This window comes from Lagenorhynchus albirostris, chromosome 2 (assembly GCF_949774975.1).
Source record: "Lagenorhynchus albirostris chromosome 2, mLagAlb1.1, whole genome shotgun sequence".
NCBI lineage: Eukaryota > Metazoa > Chordata > Mammalia > Artiodactyla > Delphinidae > Lagenorhynchus > Lagenorhynchus albirostris.
Genome location: NC_083096.1, coordinates 59,461,914 through 59,481,736, shown reverse-complemented (window position 1 = coordinate 59,481,736; position 19,823 = coordinate 59,461,914). Strand labels below are relative to the sequence as shown.

General features: G+C 34.0%; 1 protein-coding gene across 3 annotated transcripts in view; it reads right to left on the bottom strand.

The window, feature by feature from the left end:
* NME7 (NME/NM23 family member 7) overlaps positions 1 to 19,209 on the bottom strand; it is a 320,071-nt gene extending 300,862 nt beyond the window's left edge. For all 3 annotated transcript variants that reach the window (XM_060133600.1, XM_060133609.1, XM_060133618.1), the window contains exons 1-3: positions 19,092 to 19,209; positions 15,622 to 16,572; positions 11,204 to 11,350 (exon numbers count right to left, since the gene is read on the bottom strand). In XM_060133600.1, coding sequence (XP_059989583.1) covers positions 11,204 to 11,350; positions 15,622 to 16,572; positions 19,092 to 19,208 — 1,215 coding nt within the window. In that variant the 5' untranslated portion in view covers position 19,209. The remainder of the gene's footprint in view (positions 1 to 11,203; positions 11,351 to 15,621; positions 16,573 to 19,091) is intronic.
* Positions 19,210 to 19,823: the final 614 nt, after the last annotated feature.

The following is a 19,823-nucleotide window of genomic DNA, read 5'->3' as shown; positions in this document are numbered from 1 at the left end:
TGAAGGAAGCTCCATGGAAGCTCCACTGGAATTGAAAACCAATGACCCAACATTTGTGTTATTCAAACTTTCTTTTAAATTCTACTTTCGTTTTTAAGTTTTAAGAGCATCTAACTGCCAAGCCCATCTCCAAAACTGTAATTATTATTATGGAGTGTGGCAATGAGGATTTTCAACCATAAGAACTTTTTCATAAGGATAACAGCCATGAGGATTTTGTCATAAGAATGGGCTAGTGGGAGCAGCTTATTGTATGGTTCTTCAAACTTCATGATGGATATTATATTCAGGGATAGCTGAAAGAGCTCTTATTTGGGAGAATAAAGAGAGCAAAGGGAAAGATTTGGGGTTCTTTAGTCTTGGGAAAAGCATGACTCACATGGATGCCTGGCTAGAACACAAAAGGAAAAGATTCATTCAATTAATACTTTCACCAAATATGAACTCTGTGATAGAGAAGATCACCTCCTACACCTTGCATTTTCCTTTATCTGTAACCCATATTGCCCAGTATGCTTCAGTCTAATTTATATAATTTATACAATTTAGGATCTTTGATGTATAATGCAGAACTTTGTGAGGAGGTCCTCCTGTAGAGGACCATTGCTGAACACCTAAAGTTTGGGAATGTCTGGAGATGACTAAAAAGTGTTCAGTCCGCAATTATAGATTAAAAGAGTTAAGAATTCAGAGATAAACAGGATTGATGGGTATCACTGTTCATCTATTTATTCAACAGCTATTTACAGAATATCTACTACACAGAGTATCTACATGCACATAGCTACTGGGATGCATCAAAGAAAAAAAAAAAAAGGCCACAGCAGTGAGAGGCCCGCGTACCGCAAAAAAAAAAAAAAGAAAAAAAAAAAACAAGCCTCCCTTTCTCATACATTCCATACCTGCACTATACAATAAAGAGTCACTAGTCACATGTAGCTACTTAAATTAAATAAAATTAGACAGTCACATTCAAATACTTAATAGTCACATTATGGCTAGTGGCTACTTTATTGGACGCTGCAGATATAGAATATTACCATCATCACAGAAAATTGTATAGGGCAGTGTTGTTCAAGATAAGGAGATGAAAATATATGATTGATTGACTGATTGAGATGAGAGAGTAATAATGAGAGAGTAATAATGGGAGAGAGAGAGAGTAATAATGGGAGAGTAATAATGAGAGAGAGTAATAATGAGAGAGAGTAATAATGGGAGAGGTGAGGAGAAAGGATGGTATTTATCAATAGATAGAAAGTGAGGGAACCATTTATGGGATATCTGGAAAAAGAGTATTTCAAGCAATGGTAACAGGGCAAAGGTTCTGAGAAGGGATTATACTTGGCATGTCCAGTAAATAGCAAAAATCTACCACAAGAAGAAAACTGGAAAATTCACAAATATGTGGAGATTAACAGGCTCCTGAGCAACCAATGGGTCAAAGGAAAAAAACAGATGGGAAGTCAAAAAATAGCCTGACACAAATGAAAAGGGAAATACAACATACCAACACGTATGGGATGCAACAAAGTCAGTTCTAAGAAGGTGAGATCAAAAAGCCAACCTAACTTTACACCGGAGGTATAATTAGAAAAAGACATATAAACGAAGCCAAAAGTTAGTAGAAGGAAGAAAATAACAAAGATCAGAGTGTAAATAAATACAACAGAAACTAAAAAGACAATAGAAAAGATCAAAGAAACTAAAAGCTGATTTCTTAAAAAGATAACTAGACAAACATTTACCTAGACTTACCAAAAGAGAGAGGACTCAAATTAATAAAATTATAAATGAAAAAGGAGACATTACAACTAATAGTACAGAAATACAAAGGATCATAAAAGACGATTATGAACAACTATAAACCAACAAACTGTAAAACCCAGAAGAAATGAATAAATTCCTAGAAACATACAACCTACCGAGACTGAATCAGGAAGAAATAGAAAATGTGAATAGACTGATTACTAGTAATGAAATTGAATCAGTAATCAAAAATCTCCCAAAAACAAAAGTCCAAGACCAGATGGCTTCTAGAAAATCAACAGAAAAATTAATACCAATCCTTCTCAAACTCTTCCAATAAACAGAAGAGGAGAAAACACTTCCAACCCATTTTATGAGGCCAGCATAATGTGATACCAAAGCCAGACAAGGATACTACATGAAAACAAAATTAGAGGCCAATATCCTGGATGAACAGCGATGTAAAAATACTCAGTGAAATATTAGAAAAGCTAATTCAGCAGTATATTAGAAAGGATCATACACCATGGTCAGGTGGGATTTTCCAGAGATGTAAGGATGGTTCAAATCTACAAATCAGTCAGTGCTATACACATTAACAAAACGAAAGATAAAAATCATATGATTATCTGGATAGATGCAAAAAAGCATTTGACAAAATATCTTTTCATGATAAAAACTCTCAAGAAATTGGGTATAAAGAGAATATACCTCAACATAATAAAGGCTATATATCACAAGTCCACAGCTAACATCAAACACAATAGTGAAAAGCTGAAAGCTTTTCCTCTAATATCAGGAGCAAGACAAGGATGCCCATTCTCACCACTTTTATTCAACACAGTATTGGAAGTCCTATCTGGAGCAATCAGACAAGAAAAAGAAATAAAAGGCATTCAAATTAGAAAGGAAGAAGTAAAACTGCTCTATTTGCAGATTACATGATATTATTATATTATTCTATATGATATAGAAACCCTAAAGACTTCACCACCCTAAAAATGTTAGAACTAATAAACCAATTCAGTAAAGTTGCAGGATATAAAATCAATATAAAAAAATCAGTTGTGTTTCTATACAGTAACAACAATCTATCTGAAAGAAAATTAATTAAATAAGCCCTTTTAAAATAGCATGACAGGGCTTCCCTGGTGGCGCAGTGGTTGAGAGTCCGCCTGCCGATGCAGGGGACACGGGTTCATGCCGCGGTCCGGGAAGATCCCACATACCACAGAGCGGCTGAGCCTGTGAGCCATGGCCGCTGAGCCTGCACGTCCAGAGCCTGTGCTCCTCAACGGGAGACGCCACAAGAGTGAGAGGCCCGTGTACCGCAAAATAAATAAATAAATAAATAAATAAAATAGCATCACAAAGAATGAAATGTGTACTTAGAAATAAATTTAACTAAGGAGGTGAAAGATCTATATGCTGAAAACAAAAAGACATTGATGAAAGAAATTGAAGAAGACACAAATGAATGGAAAGATAATCCATGCTCACGGACTCGAAAAACTAATACTGTTAAAATGTCCATACTATTTAAAAATTGGCCATATAATCTAAAAATTCATTATAATCCCCATAAAAAATCCAGTGGAATTTTTCACAAAAATAGAAAAAAATCCTAAAATTTGTACAAGATCCAAATATCCAATGTAATCTTGAGAAAGAAGAACAAAGCTGGAAGCATCACACTTCCTGAATTTAAACTATATTATAAAGCTAAAGTAATCAAACACTATAGTACTGGCAGAATAGATACATAGATCAATGGAGCAGAACAGAGAGCCCGAAATCAACGCGTGCATATATGGTAATTAATTTTCCACAAAGCAACCAAAAATAACAATGAGGAAAGGACAGTCTTTTCAACAGATGAAATTGGTAAAACTGAATTGCTACATACAAAAAAATGAAACTGAACACCTATCTTACACCATACACAAAAATCAACTCAATATGGATTAAAGACTGTGTGTAAGACCTGAAACAGTACAACTCCTAAAAAGAAATATCAAGGATAATCTCCTTACCATTGTTTTTAGAAATGACTTTTTGGATTTGATAGCAAAACAAAGACAGCATAAGCAATAATTTTTAAATGGGACTACATCAAACTAAAAAGCTTGTGATCAGCAAAGGGAACTTTCAACAAAATGAAAAGGCAACCTATTGACTGAGATAAAATATTTTCAAACTATATGTCCAATAAGGGGTTATATCCAAAATATACAAGGAATTCATATAATTCAATAGAAAAAAAGAAAAAAGCCCAATTATAAAATAGGCAAAGGACTTAAATGGACATTTTTCCAAATAAGATATACAAATGGCCAACATGTACATGAAAACATGCTCCACATCACTCATCATCAGGAAAATGCAAACAAAAACCATCATGAGATATCATCTCATACATGTTAGGATGGCTATTATCAAAAAAGACAAGAGAAAACAAATGCTGGCAAGGATGTGGAGAAAAGGGAACCTTTGTGCATGGTTGGTGGGGATGTAATCTGGTATAGCCATTATGGTAAACAGTGTGGAGGTTCCTCAATAAATTAAAAATAGAATCATTAAATGATCCAGCAAACACACTTGTGGGTATATAGCCAAAGGAAAAAAAAAATTATCTAGAAGAGATATCGGCACTCCCATATTCGTTGCATCATTCACAATAGACAAAGTATGAAAACAACCTAAGTGTCTGTAGATGAATGAATGGAGCAAGAAATGTCACACACACACATGCACACACACACACGAATATTATTCAGCCTTCAAAAAGAAGGAAATTCTATAACTTGCAATAACATGGATGAACCTGAACCTGGAGGGCATTATTACAAGTGAAATATGCCAGACAGAAACAAATACTGCATAGCACCATTTACATGTGGAAACTTAAAAAAAAGTCTAGTTCATAGACAAATGGAGAGTGGTGGTTATGAGGAACTGGGGGGTTGGGAGAAATAGGGAGAAGTTGGTAAAAGGGTACAAACTTTCAGTTATAAGGTGAAAAAAGTCTGAGGATCTAATGTATAATATGGTGAGTATAGTTGATAACATTGTATTATATAAGTGAAATTTGCCAAGAGAGTAGAACTTAAATCTTTTCTCCAAAAAGGGGGGGAGGTGATGTATATGTTAATCAACTTAATGGGGGGAATCCTTTAATAATGTATATGTGTATCAAATCATGTTGTACACTTTATCTTACAATTTTATTTATTAATTATATTTCAATATAACTAAAAAAAAAAAGACAGATCACACACACACACACACACACACACACACACACACACACACACAAAGAAATAGAAACTTAAAAGACAAAAACAACCTAAATTCCCTGAATGAGCTTAACAGTAGATTGGACATTGCCTAAGTGATGTCAATGCCAGAAGATAGATCAATAGAAATTATGCAAGCTGAAAAAAGAAAAAATGTTTTAACAAACATGACCTTAGTAACATCTGAGATAACAGCAAGTATTCTATCATATGTAAAACTGGATTTCCAGAATAAAGAGAAAAATAATAGGGCAGAAAAAAATATTTGTAAAAATAGTGGCCAAAAATTTCCCAAATTTGGTATAAAACATCAACCTACAGATACAAGAAGCTCAGCAAAGCCCAAGTTAGTCAAATTCAAAGAGAGTCACACATCTACTCAACTGCTGAAATTCACATCAGAAAAGGTTTAAAGTAGCCACAGAAAAAACATTTCATACAAAGGGACAGTGATAAGAATTACAACTGACTTCTAATTAGAAACAATGATGCAAGAAAACCACTGAACACCATCTGTAAAGTGCTGAAAGGAAAAACAAAAAAAACTGTCAACCCAAAATTCCATATCAAATTAAAAAAAAACTTCAAAAACAATCTATTTCTGATAAAGATTTAGGGTATACATATCATAATCCCTAAAGCAATGATTTCAAAAATAATTCAGAAGTATAACTAAAAGCCAATAAGAAAATAAAATGTAATATTTTTTTAAATACTTGATTAATCTCTGTAAGAAGGCAGAAAAAAGATGAATAATGGAGTTAAAAACAAATGGAACAAATAGAAAACAAATATCAAGATGGTAAACTTAAAACCTACCCTTATCAATAATTATAATTAAATATAAATGAACTCCTGTTAAAAGTAACAAATTTCTGGATTAAAAGATCCAAATATATGCTGTTTGTACAAGTAACTCTTCAAATAGAAAGACAGATAAATTGAAATTAAAATATGAAATAAGCTATAACATATGCAAATGTTAAAGAAGGTTACTGTGACTTCATTAACATCAGACAAAGTAGATTTCAAGATAAGAGGGACTCATAATGTGAAAATGTCATTCAATCAGGAAGACATAAATTCATAAATGCATACACATGAAACTTTTAAAAATATGAAGCAAAACCCAATGGAACTAGAAGGGAAACAGACAAGTACACAATGATAGTTTAACATAACTTTCTCAGTGCTTCATAGAACAAAGAGGGGGAAAACAGTAAGGATATAGAAGATTTAAACAACATTATCGACTAACTTCAGCCCACTGACATTAATACAACACAATATCCAAATGTAGAATACAAAATGTATGCAAGTGTCCACGGAGAGTTCACCTAGATAGAGTGATGACATGCATACATATGCTTGCATATGTCTGTATATACATACAGTGCACACGTATCATTTATATATAACACTGACCAAGAGAAGCAAAGCTCATTACAAAGATGGAAAGACATTTTTAGCTATTTTTCCTTAAATGGCAATAAAAATTCCATCACCTAAAAGCATTTTTAATTCAATGTAAAATAGGTCATTCTACAATCTATATATTGTAAAGATATTTTCTGGAAACTATGACTCACATTATACAAAATATCCCACAGAAGTGACCAGCAAAATACACTTACTATCACAATGCATTAATAAGCCAAATTAATCAACTGCCAAAGTATAGCTCGGCTTCAGCAGAGACAAAGTTCACAGAAGTTCTTCAGAATATTATTCGTTTATGATACAATTTCTAGCTAAAGTTAATTTTTGAGACAGACTTAAAATATAGCAAAAAATTAAAATTCCAAAGGGAAATATATAACCATGATATCTTCTAACCAAAAAATTTAAATTATGTTCAATGTGGCTCATGTTTTTAGCGAATACAATTCAAAGTTTTATTATCTCTAAATAGAACACAATAGAAAATTAAGGTATACATTTATTTTTACAAATGCCCAATAAAAATATAACATTAGGCTGAATGCCATGAGGCCTGAAGGTCCGTCATCCCCTGGGAAATTAGCAGCAGTGCTGTCACAGGGGTTTTTCTTGGTCAGTGATTGAAACGTAAGCTCCTCTCAATTTCTTTACTCTTAAATACTACAGTAATGTGCTATCCTTCTAACCTACCCAATCTCGAATTCCTTTACTCCCTCCAAAATCTTTTTAGTTTCTCCTCTATAATTCCCATTCATTAATATAAAGACTTCCAAACAACCCTCATTCTCCCAAACCATTGCTAGGACCCTGGCCTTAAACCTCCTTTCCTACCCAAATCCTGATTCTCCCGTAAGACACAGCTTTTCTCTCTCAAATGGAAGCTGCATTTTTTTGCCATACTTCAAGTACTTCAGAGGTCTGGTGAAGAAGTTAATATACTCTTTATTCCTTCACACTTCTTCAGAACTCCTGAAGAGTAGAGAACTTCTTCTTCTCTACTCTTAAGTAAAGCCATGCTCCTTTGATATTTATATTATTTGACTATATTACTCTAACAATCTCTGGTCACAACCGGCTCAATGTACCTCTCCATCCTAATCCCAAGTTAACACTTATAACCAAATGAATGAGCCACTCGACATCCAGCCTCACAGATTTTTCATTTTTTCATTTTCTACGCCTTTCTTCACTGCACTTGCCACCCACTCCAATAGCCACGTCCACATCCACGTCTTTGAAATCACTAATCTTCTCATTCATATTTCCAGTCCCAACCTCTGTCCTGAATACTACACACGTTTCCTCAGTCAGTCTTCAACATCTTTACCTGAAAGTTTTGTAGGTACTTCAAACTCAACAATTGAAATGATAATTTCCCCCAATCAGTATCTTTTCTACTGCTCCAGTGAGTGGCACCATCATCCACCAAGTTGCTCAGAAGAGAAACCTGGTGTATTCTCTTTACACCTCATTCTTCCTCACTCACATATCTAGTTAATTATGAAATTCCTTCAATTAATACCCTAAAACAAATATCACATTTCACATCTCTCTTTCTTTCTCTCTCTGCTGTTATAATTCTATCCCAAGTCACCATCATTTCTCACCTAGACAACTATATATGCTTTCTAACTGCTCTCCGCATATCTGTTCTTGCCCCCTCCAATCCATTCACAGCATAGCAGTCAGAGTGATCTTGTGGAACTGCAAATCTAATATATCACTCCTCTGTTTAAATAATCTCAATGGCTTCCCATAACAGGATTAAATACAAATTTATAGACCCCAACATGCCACATGATCTGATTCCTGCTCACTTTCTGGATCCTCTCAAACTCACCAAGTTAGTTCCTGTCTCAGGCATTCTCACATGTTCTCCTGGCTTAAAACAAATTCCTCTAATCCTTGGCCTAATTTCTACTTCTACTTTACTCATCAGAAAAATCTTTCCTGATACACTTATTGCCCTCATTATGATCTCTCATAGCTCCTTTTTTTCATAGCATTCATCACTATTTATAATTATAAATTTATTTTACATTGAGACTTAAAATTTTTTTTTTCAATCCCTACTAGATGAGCGTTATAAAACATAGACTAAACCTATTTTTCTGGGACTTCCCTGGTGGTGCAGTGGTTAAGACTCCATGCTCCCAATTCAGGGGGCTTGGGTTCAACCCCTGGTCAGGGAACTAGATCCCACAGGCATGCCGCAACTAAGAGTTCGCCTGCCACAACTAATGAGTCCGTGTGCCTCAACTAAGGAGCTGGCAAGCCACAACTAAGGAGCCCACATGCCACAACTAAGGCGCCGGCAAGCTGCAACTATGGAGCCCTCGAGCTGCAACTAAGGAGTCCACCTGGCGCAAATAAGACCCAGCTCAAACAAATTAATTAATTAATTAATTAATTAATTAAAAATAAACCTATTTTTTCCATGCTGTGCCTAGAATAGCACCTGTCATATAGTAAGCAGTTAAAAAAAATCTATCGAATACATGAAAAAATTTAAATTGGCATTTCTTTGACTCTATCAAATTTGTATCTTGCTCTCATATATTATGGACAACTATATTTATCCATATTATTTGAATTTATTATACATATCCTTTGCCCATTTTTATTGGAAAATTCAAAAGTTTTGCTTTAATAATATAAATATTAATAGTAACACTAACAATTATGACAATTTAAAAGTCCTAATCAGCTTTTAATGGATATTACATTAAATATAAAGATAAATTTGGAGGAACCCAAATCTTTGTAATATTTAGTTCATTCATCCAGGAATATTATAGGAGTATCATATTTGTTTTCATTTAGCAAATAACTCATATATTTATAATACTTTCCCCCCATCTAGGAATATTATATTTATTTTCATTTACCAAATTCACCTTTTTGGTCCCCTGCTCCATAGAGGTCTTACACATTCCTGTTCAGCTCAAAGTTTTTTATATATGCCTGTATTCCTTCCCCTTTTATATTTTTCTATGAGGTTTTTGCTGGAATACAGAAAGACTATAAATTTTTGTATATTTATAATATAAAAGACCACTTTGCTAATACTTATACCTCATTTCCCTTTCTCTTAATAAATTGGATAGAACTCCCAGAATAAAATTATTATTATAGAGGGGAGCCTTACCTATCTCTGACTTTAATGGGTATGCCTATAGTATTTTCTAAGATGGTATTTATATTGTAACCCACATTTTATTAGAAATACTTAAAAATAAATTATAATAAATACTAGTAAATACCCTTTCTATATCTTTCAAGATAACCATAAATTCTCCTTTATCTACCTATTATGTACTGAATATATTAATAGATTTGTTATTATTGGTCCATAATTTCCTTCCTAAAATAAACCCTACTTGGTTATAGCATAGTATTATTTTACTATACAGTTGCAGTCAAATTTCTCAATATTTTCTCTTTTAGTTTGTGGTTTCAGGTCTACTACCTTAAAAGGTACCGTCTATCCCAAGATTTTAAAAGCTAAAAATTTCTACAAATGGCATAATAAATGTAAATAAATGTAAAAATATATCATTTTGTCAGCCTAGGAAAACATATTTACAGACATAATAGACAAAGGATTAAAATATCTAATATACAATGCAATAAGAAAAATAAAACAAAAAAGGACTATAAATAGGAAATTCACAGAATACACACATGCTCGTATACAATAATAATGTATATTATTAATTCGAAGAAAAATTAAGAAAATAAACTATGTACAATGTTAGACAGGCTGTGTTAAACATTCACTCTTCCATACTGCTGGAGGGACTATAAACTTATACGACCTTTTAGGAGGTTAATTTTGCATGCTTAACCACAGCTTTCATTCTGGACATCCAGTAAGTCATAAATTTCCAAGAAACTCTCCTACAGAATACTGATGTTCTCCTACAGAATGCACATGTTCACAACAGCACTGTTAATTAATAGAGCAGTATTAGAACCAATCTAAATATGTACAAATGAGGAATGGTTTAATAAATTAAGTTACCTCTGAAGAGTAGAATATCATACACCTATTTGAAAAGAGATCTAAATGTAATGATCTAGAAATATTTCCTTGATGAATGAGTGAAAAAAAAAATCAAACCATATAATAAATTTTTAGCAGATAAACATGTAAATATAAATAAGACCTGGAAGGATTTGCGGCACACTGTTAAAAGTGGTTACCACTAGGGGATGAGCCTAGAAGGGCTTAGTATTGAATTTTCAATTTTTACTTTACATACATTTTTTAAATAGTATGGATATAGATGATTTTTTTACTTTCTCTTGGGTTTTTTGTATATTTTGAACTTTAAAAAATTAAATAATTTGATGTCTTTGTTAGTTTTCACGTAAGATTTCTATACATCTACTCTTAAGTGAGACCAGTCTATAGGGTTTTTGTGTGCATTGTCCTCCTATTTAAATATCAAAGTTATACTATCTTAAAAAAATGAATTGGTAGCTTTCCTTTTTCTGTGCTATAAATATTTGAATAAAATAGGAATCATTTGATTTTTACAAGCCTTCTTAGAATTTAATTATAAGTCATCTGCATGTGGCATCTTTAGCAAGGGTAGTTCTTGGACCACTTTTTCTACTTCTTCCATAGGTTTTTTAGTCTGATAGCCTCCCTTCTATAAATAAATTCAGCTTTCATAGCTGTATGAACTTGTTTTTCACAGAGTTTTACTTACTCTACTGTTCATGTCTTCAATTTGCTTTGCTCGCTGAATTCTCCTCATTTCTAGGACCTGCTCTCTCTTCTTTTGCAACCATGCTTTAAACACCATGTCATTCTCTTTTTTCTTTTCTTTCTCTTCTTCTATTTTCCTTTGTTCTTCCTGGTGGAAGGAATATCCAAACACATTAATGAAAAATTAATAAAATTATATATGTGTTATCAAAGTAGAGAGATACATTTTGAGGTCTGAAATTAGGATTCCCTGCCCCTAAAAATTTCCATCTGTAAATTGGGCCTCCCTAAAAAACAGGACCTCTAATTTGCTTAGGGAAAAAAATGAAGACTTTTCAGATAAATTAAATTGTCAAGATAAAGTCTACAATTACATAGATGTACATTATACAACATGCTGTTCAAGAATTCCTTGGATCTCTCCTTCACTTCCTAGTTTACTCTTGGTATTTAACTCCCCAAATTGCAGCTGTGCAAAAGAGAAAAAAAACACCACACTCTAGAAGCACTACATGGGGTCTACACTATAAATGTCTTAAAATTTTTTACATTTTTGTTAAATTTGATAATTGTGATACATGGCATTGTGGTTACAAAACAAAATGCTATAATCATTTTCTTTCTCACATGTACAATCACTTCTGAAGCGCACAAGTAGCAATGATGGGCTGTCTAGGACTTGCTTTAAAAATACCTCAGCCAGGGACTTCCCTGGTGGCACAGTGCTTAAGAACCCGCCTGCCAATGCAGGGGACGTGGGTTCGATCCCTGGCCAGGAAGATCCCACATGCCGTGGAGCAACTAAGCCCGTGCGCCACAACTACTGAGCCTGCACTCTTGAGCCCGCGAGCCACAACTACTGAGCCCACGCGCTGCAACTACTGAAGCCTGTGTGCCTAGAGCCCATGCTCCGCAACAAGAGAAGCCTCCGCAATGAGAAGCCCACACACCGCAACGAAGAGTAGCCCCGGCTTGCCGCAACTAGAGAAAGCCCGTGCACAGCAACGAAGACCCAACACAGCCAAAAATAAATAAATAATTAATTTTTAAAAAATACCTCAGCCAAAAAAGGAAGAGATGAAACAAATATGCCAAAGTCTCAATGACTTTTGAATCTGGGTAAGGGAGACACAGGGGTTAATTGTACCTTTGTATATGTTTGAGATTTTTTTAATATAATGTTTAAAAATATTTTCAACTACTGTATAATCATAAAGTAACATTTCTGCTATCAGAAAATAAGTAATTAGTTAACTATGAGAACAAAATGCACTTTATAACTGCATTATTCAACTAATGTTATAAAAGAGAGTTACTTAAACTAGAAGTGAGAGTACCTCACTGGTTTAAGTATAAACCAATTATGAAGAGTTATAAAATAGTTACTGGGAACAAAGCAGCATGTCACAGTGGAAAGAGCACCAAGCTAGAAGTTAGGAGGTCTGATTAACAATCACACTGCCATTATAATATGTCAATTTGGGCAAACCACTTAACTCAGTATTCTCATCTATAAGATGAAGTTGTATTAACAAGCTCTTAAGTCTCTTCCAATACTAAAATTTTAGCATGGAAATAAACTGAATTATAGAATACATGTTTAAACTGTTTTTAAACAATGGAATTCAGAGTTCTTTCCTTACATTTTGACAATATAGCAAGCCCTTCTAATTCTTTTTGATTGAACAACATACAGGAAGGAAAGGAAAAGTTCTATCTGATTAACAGTATAAAATGTCTTTTAAAATACCAGTATACTATTTTCTAAGCCCTAAAGGAGCTTACATTATATAATATGTGAATTTATTAAATATTAAATTTTATATTTAAGTTCATTTTTACCAAAAGGATTTTGGATGCCTTGCATGAATATAGACAGTATTGTAAGATAATTATTTTTCCAGATGGGACATCTGGATTATACAGAAGATATCAGCCAAAGCACAGATACTACAGTTGCCAAAGAGAACAGTGAAATGATGCACTTAATGTAGAGAGATGGAGTATAGCTGCCCAACCCAGCAAATATTTTGCTGGGCATAAAAAAGGAAAGCCTTCCCCTGAAACCAACTAAAAATATTTTAAAGTCTTAGCACTTAAAGACAATGCCTTCAGCAAGTACATAAGCAAAGGGAAATTTAGTTATGAGGATCCTGACATGAGAAAAGTATATCCCAAAACAGAGTGTTTGACACCTAAAAAAGAGGATCAAAAGAAAAACAGAACTATCCATCAGTCATACCAGTTAAAGATTACCGTTAATTCATTAGTGAAAAGACACTGAAATTATATAAAAACTCCTACATAACTTTTACAGAAGTATATACACAAATACACATATAGATGCATGTGTGTGTACAGCAAACATATAGTTCAGTTATTCTCAACAAATTCTTTTGTGTTATCATGAAGTTCTGAGTTAACAGATCCTTTTAAGTACCTATTATATACCTGAACCAAGTAAGCTGAGTCTGACTGCTAGAGTTCAGTACCCAAGTAAGCAAAATTTTATTAAGTATTCACCCTTTCAGATTCCTACCTGAGTGTGCCATAGGTTACACGTTCTTACTAACTTCATTTTTTTATCTTTTTCTGCTAATGTGAGTTTGATTTGAATGCCAGAAATTTCCATGGTAATTTCCTACATAAGTAGAAAATATACCGTTTCTCAACAAATGACAAGAAAACTGGGATTTTGACTTCGCTACAGACAAGTTGAGGGACTTCAATAAAGTTATTTAAACTATCTCGACTATAGTTTTCTCACCTGCAAAATAATCTTTAAGGTTTCTTCTAATTCTAAGGTTCTATTAACTGTGATTCTGTTGCAGTTTGGTATTTACAGTTAGACATTTTATATGTTTCAGCTTCATGCTATCAGGTATCCAGTAAAACAGAGAACCAGGGCGCTGATTTAGGTAATTTAGAGAAAATCCCCCAGTTTTAATACCTAGAATTTTCAATTACACTTTTATTTAAGAGCAAGAAAAAAAATCCCAAAATAATAATTTTGGATTCTGTATGGCATTTTGGAGACATTTCATTTAGGTTATGAGGTTCTATTCTTAATCTAAAACTAAAACCCCTGAAATCAAGGAACTGTAGTGTTGACGAAAATAATCTGTAATAGGAATAGAAAAGAGTTTTATTCCAGCCAAACTAAGGACTATAGCCCAGGAGACATAAATTCAAGAAGCACTTGAATTGTGTTCCACTGGACTACAAAATGGGGGAGGCATATATATTAGCAAAAACTGCAAAGTTACATAAGTTGTTTGTCAAGAACCAGGATTGAAGCTGGCAAGAAATAACGGTGCTTGTTAAGCAAGGATAGGTTGGTATCTGAAATGGTATCTCAAGGGGAGACCTTGAGAGCATAAGGTTGCAGCTGGCAGATATTATTTTGGAAAGTCTGCTGATATACTTGAGTTTGATACAGTTCAGAAAATTCAAGTTCTCGGCGATACAGGAACACATCTGAAACCACATCCACAACGGCCACCCAGTGCCATTTTGGATGCTTGGACCACAGTTTTATATCTTGTCAGAACAAAGAACAAACATCAAGCATGAGAGGGGTACATCCCTTCAAGGTTTCAAAAGAGACAGATTAACATGTACACAGTAAGTCAGTATGACCTTGGTGTCTGGGTAGGGAACCTCATCTTCAAAGGAGTATTAGCATTGGTGTCATGGGAAGTGGGGGAGCATTTATCCTATCTTCAAAGTGGACATTCTAAGCAATCTGGTAAATACATTCTTTGTTTTCTTTAATGGCGAAAGGAGATGTACAATGTATGCTTTACAGGCCATAAGACAGGCTGTTCTAGTTAGCATAAAGTTCAAGACAAATCATGTATAAGCCAGAATGACTTCCCCATACCTCAATATGTGAAAATTTCTTCCATCAGTAGGCCTGGAAGATATTTGAAACACACACACACACACACACACACACACACACACACACACACACACACACACACACTCCGGAGAACATAATCCAGTCCCACCTGTTGCCTCCTAAACCCCAACAAATTTGTGCCTTCATTTTTTCATCTGACATCTGATTTTCACCTACCTCATAACAAGATTACTTTCAGCAGTCACTTAACTTCTCTGAGCCTCACCTTTAAAATGAAAGGATCAGATGAGGTCATCACTGAGGTCTCCTCTAGCTCTAACACGGGTCATTCATTACTATGCTTTTGTGATGCTTACCAGAAAGGACCAAGGTAATCATGGTGCTTGTTCCATAAATACAGATGCTTAATACTTAACCACTTAATCTAACAAAAGAAAAACAAAATAAGCAAGTAGATATATCAAATAATTTGAAGAACCATTTCAATTCCTACAGCATTTATGAAACATAAAAACATATTCTACTTTCAATATAATGCCCACTTGTGCTCTCACCTCTCTCTTTAGCTTTTCTCTCTTTTGTTCTAGTCGTTTTTGCAGTTCTTTCTGTTGAGGAGAGAGACAGTATGTTGAGGTCACTGGAGATACATCTGCAGACCGTGTCCTATGACTAGATTTTCCATTCCCCTTACTTCGATCTGAGTTGGCAGCAGAACCTGGATGAGTCTTGGGGTTGGGTGGTGGCTGAGGGATATAAGCCAGTTGCTCTTCTGTTGATGAGTGAGCCAGAGCATGAATTTTTGCTATTGGCTCTTCTTTCTTGACTCCACTGACAGATAAATTGGGAGATCTGGGTGACAACTGCTGAGGCTCATTTTCTGTATAATTAGCATTATTAATGGGGGGCAAAAACCCCTGACTCTCAATGTCTTGTAAATTCAGAAGCTCAAACTTTCCATCTCTCTCTACTAGTATTTTCCTATCCTTGTTTTCTTCAGAATTTCCATCAGTAGGCGACAGGAGCACATTTTCTTGTGCAAATTCATTGGAAATACATAACTGAGACAGTTTTCCAGACACATTACTTTCATTTTCAAGATAATTTTTGTAAGTATCAGTGTCTTCCAGAGGAGGAACTTCCAAATCAACTAATTTGTCTTTGAATTTAAGTTTTCTTTCCCTTTTATCATTCACAGGTTCTTGATTTTGTAGAAGCTTGTTGGCTTGTATAATTTTCTCCATAATATATCTCCTTACTTCCTCATCCTCTTCCTCCTCCAGGTCTTGCTGGCTTTCTAGTTTGGATTCCTGTAAAGAGTTTTCACTGTCTGAATCTGATATGGGATCCAAAGGTTGAATACTCGGTACAGAAATGAAGTCATTTCTTATTGATGAAACCTCATCCTTGAAAGATCTGTCAGAATCAGAAAGCTGCTTGGAATGTTCTATTTCTGTTTCATTCTCTTTTAAGCCTTGGTTAATATTCTCTTCATTCCCACAAACCTTCTAGAAAAACAGAGATGAGATTCATTTTCAGTAAAAATTGAGACTCTTTTGTCCATTTATATGTAGATAATCCAAAATGGATTTTCATGCTCATGTAATTTATTTTATAAGTGGGAAAATTTACATGCTTCCTGCTCATACTTCACTCATAATTTTCTAATTCATATTTATGAGCACCCCAAGGGAAAAGCACATCAGGAAAAATTTAACTCTAAATTTGAATTTGATGTTGCTAAGTACTAGACTGGTTATTTTTTTTTAATTTTATGCCAATGTATAAAAATGTACCTACAAATAGTACAATATTATTTTAATATTCCTCCCTCTATAAAATTTTCCTCCCTTTACAGTTTCAGAAGAATATATTTTAAAATGTTTTCTCCTGTAATATTTGTATTTTTCAAAAAGATATCTTTCTCCCCAGTACCATTACAAGGTCAGTGCCTTTGGTCAAGTCCTAATAATTTTGAGGTTCCTATAATCTTTTCAGATTAGTGTTGCTGCTATTTTCTGCAGGACCTATACCCAAATATCAGGTCAAGTTTTAGCTCTGGATCAGATTCTCTTTCCTCAGCTATCTTCAGAGGTTCCAATAATCTACGTTAAACACCATTATATAACTTGGCCTTACTTTTTTAAAAAATGTAATTCCACATGAACCGTAAACCAGCATTATCACATCACAAAACCCTGCTCCACATCTGTTTATAACTAATGGTTTCTTACCTAGCATCTCTCCTCCAAACATGTATCCTCACCTACCAAACACTTTGCCCGTAAAATATATAATTTTTTCTCTTTCTCAGACAATTCTCTCCTCCTGAAAGAGTTCCATGGGAGCTACCCTTTTCTGCTCTCTTCAACCCCTTAAAATTCCCTTCCTCTTTTACTAGCTCAGTCACCATTTCTAACAGCCTTCTCTTCCTAACCTGCACAACACTGCTGGATGTCCAATAAGTAAATAAACCTGGTCCCCTAAAATGACTACCAAACAACTAAGACTAACTAAGACCTCTGCCTTGTAATTTTTCTTTTTAGCTGTATTTGATTCTCTGGCTCATTTCTATAGTATCTGTTTCCAAATTCTCCTTTAGCTTTCACTTCTTTGTAAAACCCACTACAGTAAAATCATCCCCCGACCCTCACCCCTGTTTCAAGCTCTGTCATCCATCTTTCCTACCAGCCTCAAAGGAAAAAGTGATTGTAATAATCCACCAGAATGAGCAAGACCCATTACAGCACTGTTTTGACCACTGCTGTATCCTCAGCACTTAGAACAGCCTCTGACACATGGCAGGTGATCATTACTTTTTGTTGAATGAATGAATAAAGAAGTAAAACAATGAATTATCATTATCACTTCTCTAATTCTATTACCCTGTGCTGTGGCTCTCACACTCTTCTAGTCTTGAGACCTTGGTTCAGCATTATTGCTCTGGGTATCTCTACCTCTACTCATTCTGATTATTTTTTTGTTAAAGATGCATAAAACTGCCATGTAAAAGTCATCTTGGAAAAGTCTTCACTTTTGACTCTGTTGCCATTTCCAAATATCATCTATCCCATCTGTCTTCTCCATTGCATAAGAAAGCAAAAAGGAACTAAGAGACAGTTGTGATGTAAAACCTGCTGCCTTCATTTCCTCATATTCTTTTCCTTAACTCTCTGAAATCTGGCTTCTGTTGTAACTACTCTGATCAACATCCCTCTAAAGTCACCTTTTCTTATCCCCATCTTGGTCCTTTTCTTTATTACTTCCCTATTTATTGACAATAATTATATTATACATAATAATTACATATTATCTATTGTAATACACATATATAATTAGTGTCAATACATATGCATATATATATACACACAGATATATTATATATGGATACACATACACACTGTATCTATGTAAAGAGAGAAAGAAGGAACCTTCTGTGAACCAGGAACTGGTTCATTTTCCTGGACTTCCCTTCTACATGTCTGATAAATAGTACGGAATCATGTTTAATGGATCCACTTTTTCCTACAAATATTCCTATGGCTCAGTCTTTGACCTTTTACTTTTTTCCATATATTCATTCCCCTAAAATTCACTCTTAAGGTTTCCAATATTAGCTGAAGACCATGTTTTTGAGGATTTGCTTTATTTTTCATGTATATTAAAAGAATAAACCCATGATTTTACCCAGGTTCATATAAAGTAGAAATTAAATGTATTTTACTTTTGATGCAATAAATTATTTATATTATGTAAATTATAATTTTAATTTTTAATTATAATTTTGGCTTTATTAAGTGTTAACTTAATCGCTGTTCTCTCACTAATTAGCCCTATGCCTTAGAATGTTTAAACTCTCCACACCTCAATTTTCTCATCTCTAAGATGGGGATAATTACACTTGCTCTATGTATATCAAAGGAATTTTGTGAGGTTTAGATGAGATAATATATGTGAAACGCCTCAAGAACTACAAAACGCTTTGTTAATATAATTACTATGAACTCTGTTGGCAATTTATATATACCTCTATTACGCTGGCACCATTTTCTTCTTTTTCATTAATCAACCATTCCAGGTCCTTTTCAAAGTCATCTTCATATTCTTCACTACCTTTTGAATCAGTTTCTTGATTTTCATCCATTTTCTGTTTGTTAAAGAATAATGTTATAAGATTAAAAGAGATAAGGTGTACGTCATGTCCACTTTAGGGGTAGTATGGAGTATGCTTAATTAGCTTACCTTTAATGTTAAAGGTAAGCTAATTAAACACAGAAACACAAATTATGGAATGTTCAGAATAAACATATCAGCATATCCTAAAAGAGAGACTTAAAAAGGCCAGACATTTTCTAGGTGTACCACTCCTAACAACCATTCCACCTCCCCGCAATTCCTGACACCCTATTTACGAGGAGACTAAAAAAGGTGGATAAGAAAACTATCTGAGGCTTAGAGAAGGATTTTCCACATCCCTACCAATCATTAAAACTCCTTGTCCAGGTACAAGCTGATGAATCAGCTTTTTAGTCTCACTCGTTCACATTTTCTCATATTCAAATAAAAACAATTATATTAACTCTCATCCTCAGTTTCTCAATCCTTCTGGTAATTTATATAGCATAATTATAATTTGTGATCTGAGAGTTTTTTTAACTATGTAACAACTGACTCTCAGTTATAGTAAATACTAATTTCCAGAGAAGTCAAACTGTTGTCAATTCAAAATAACATATATCTTTTTCATAAAAAACAAACT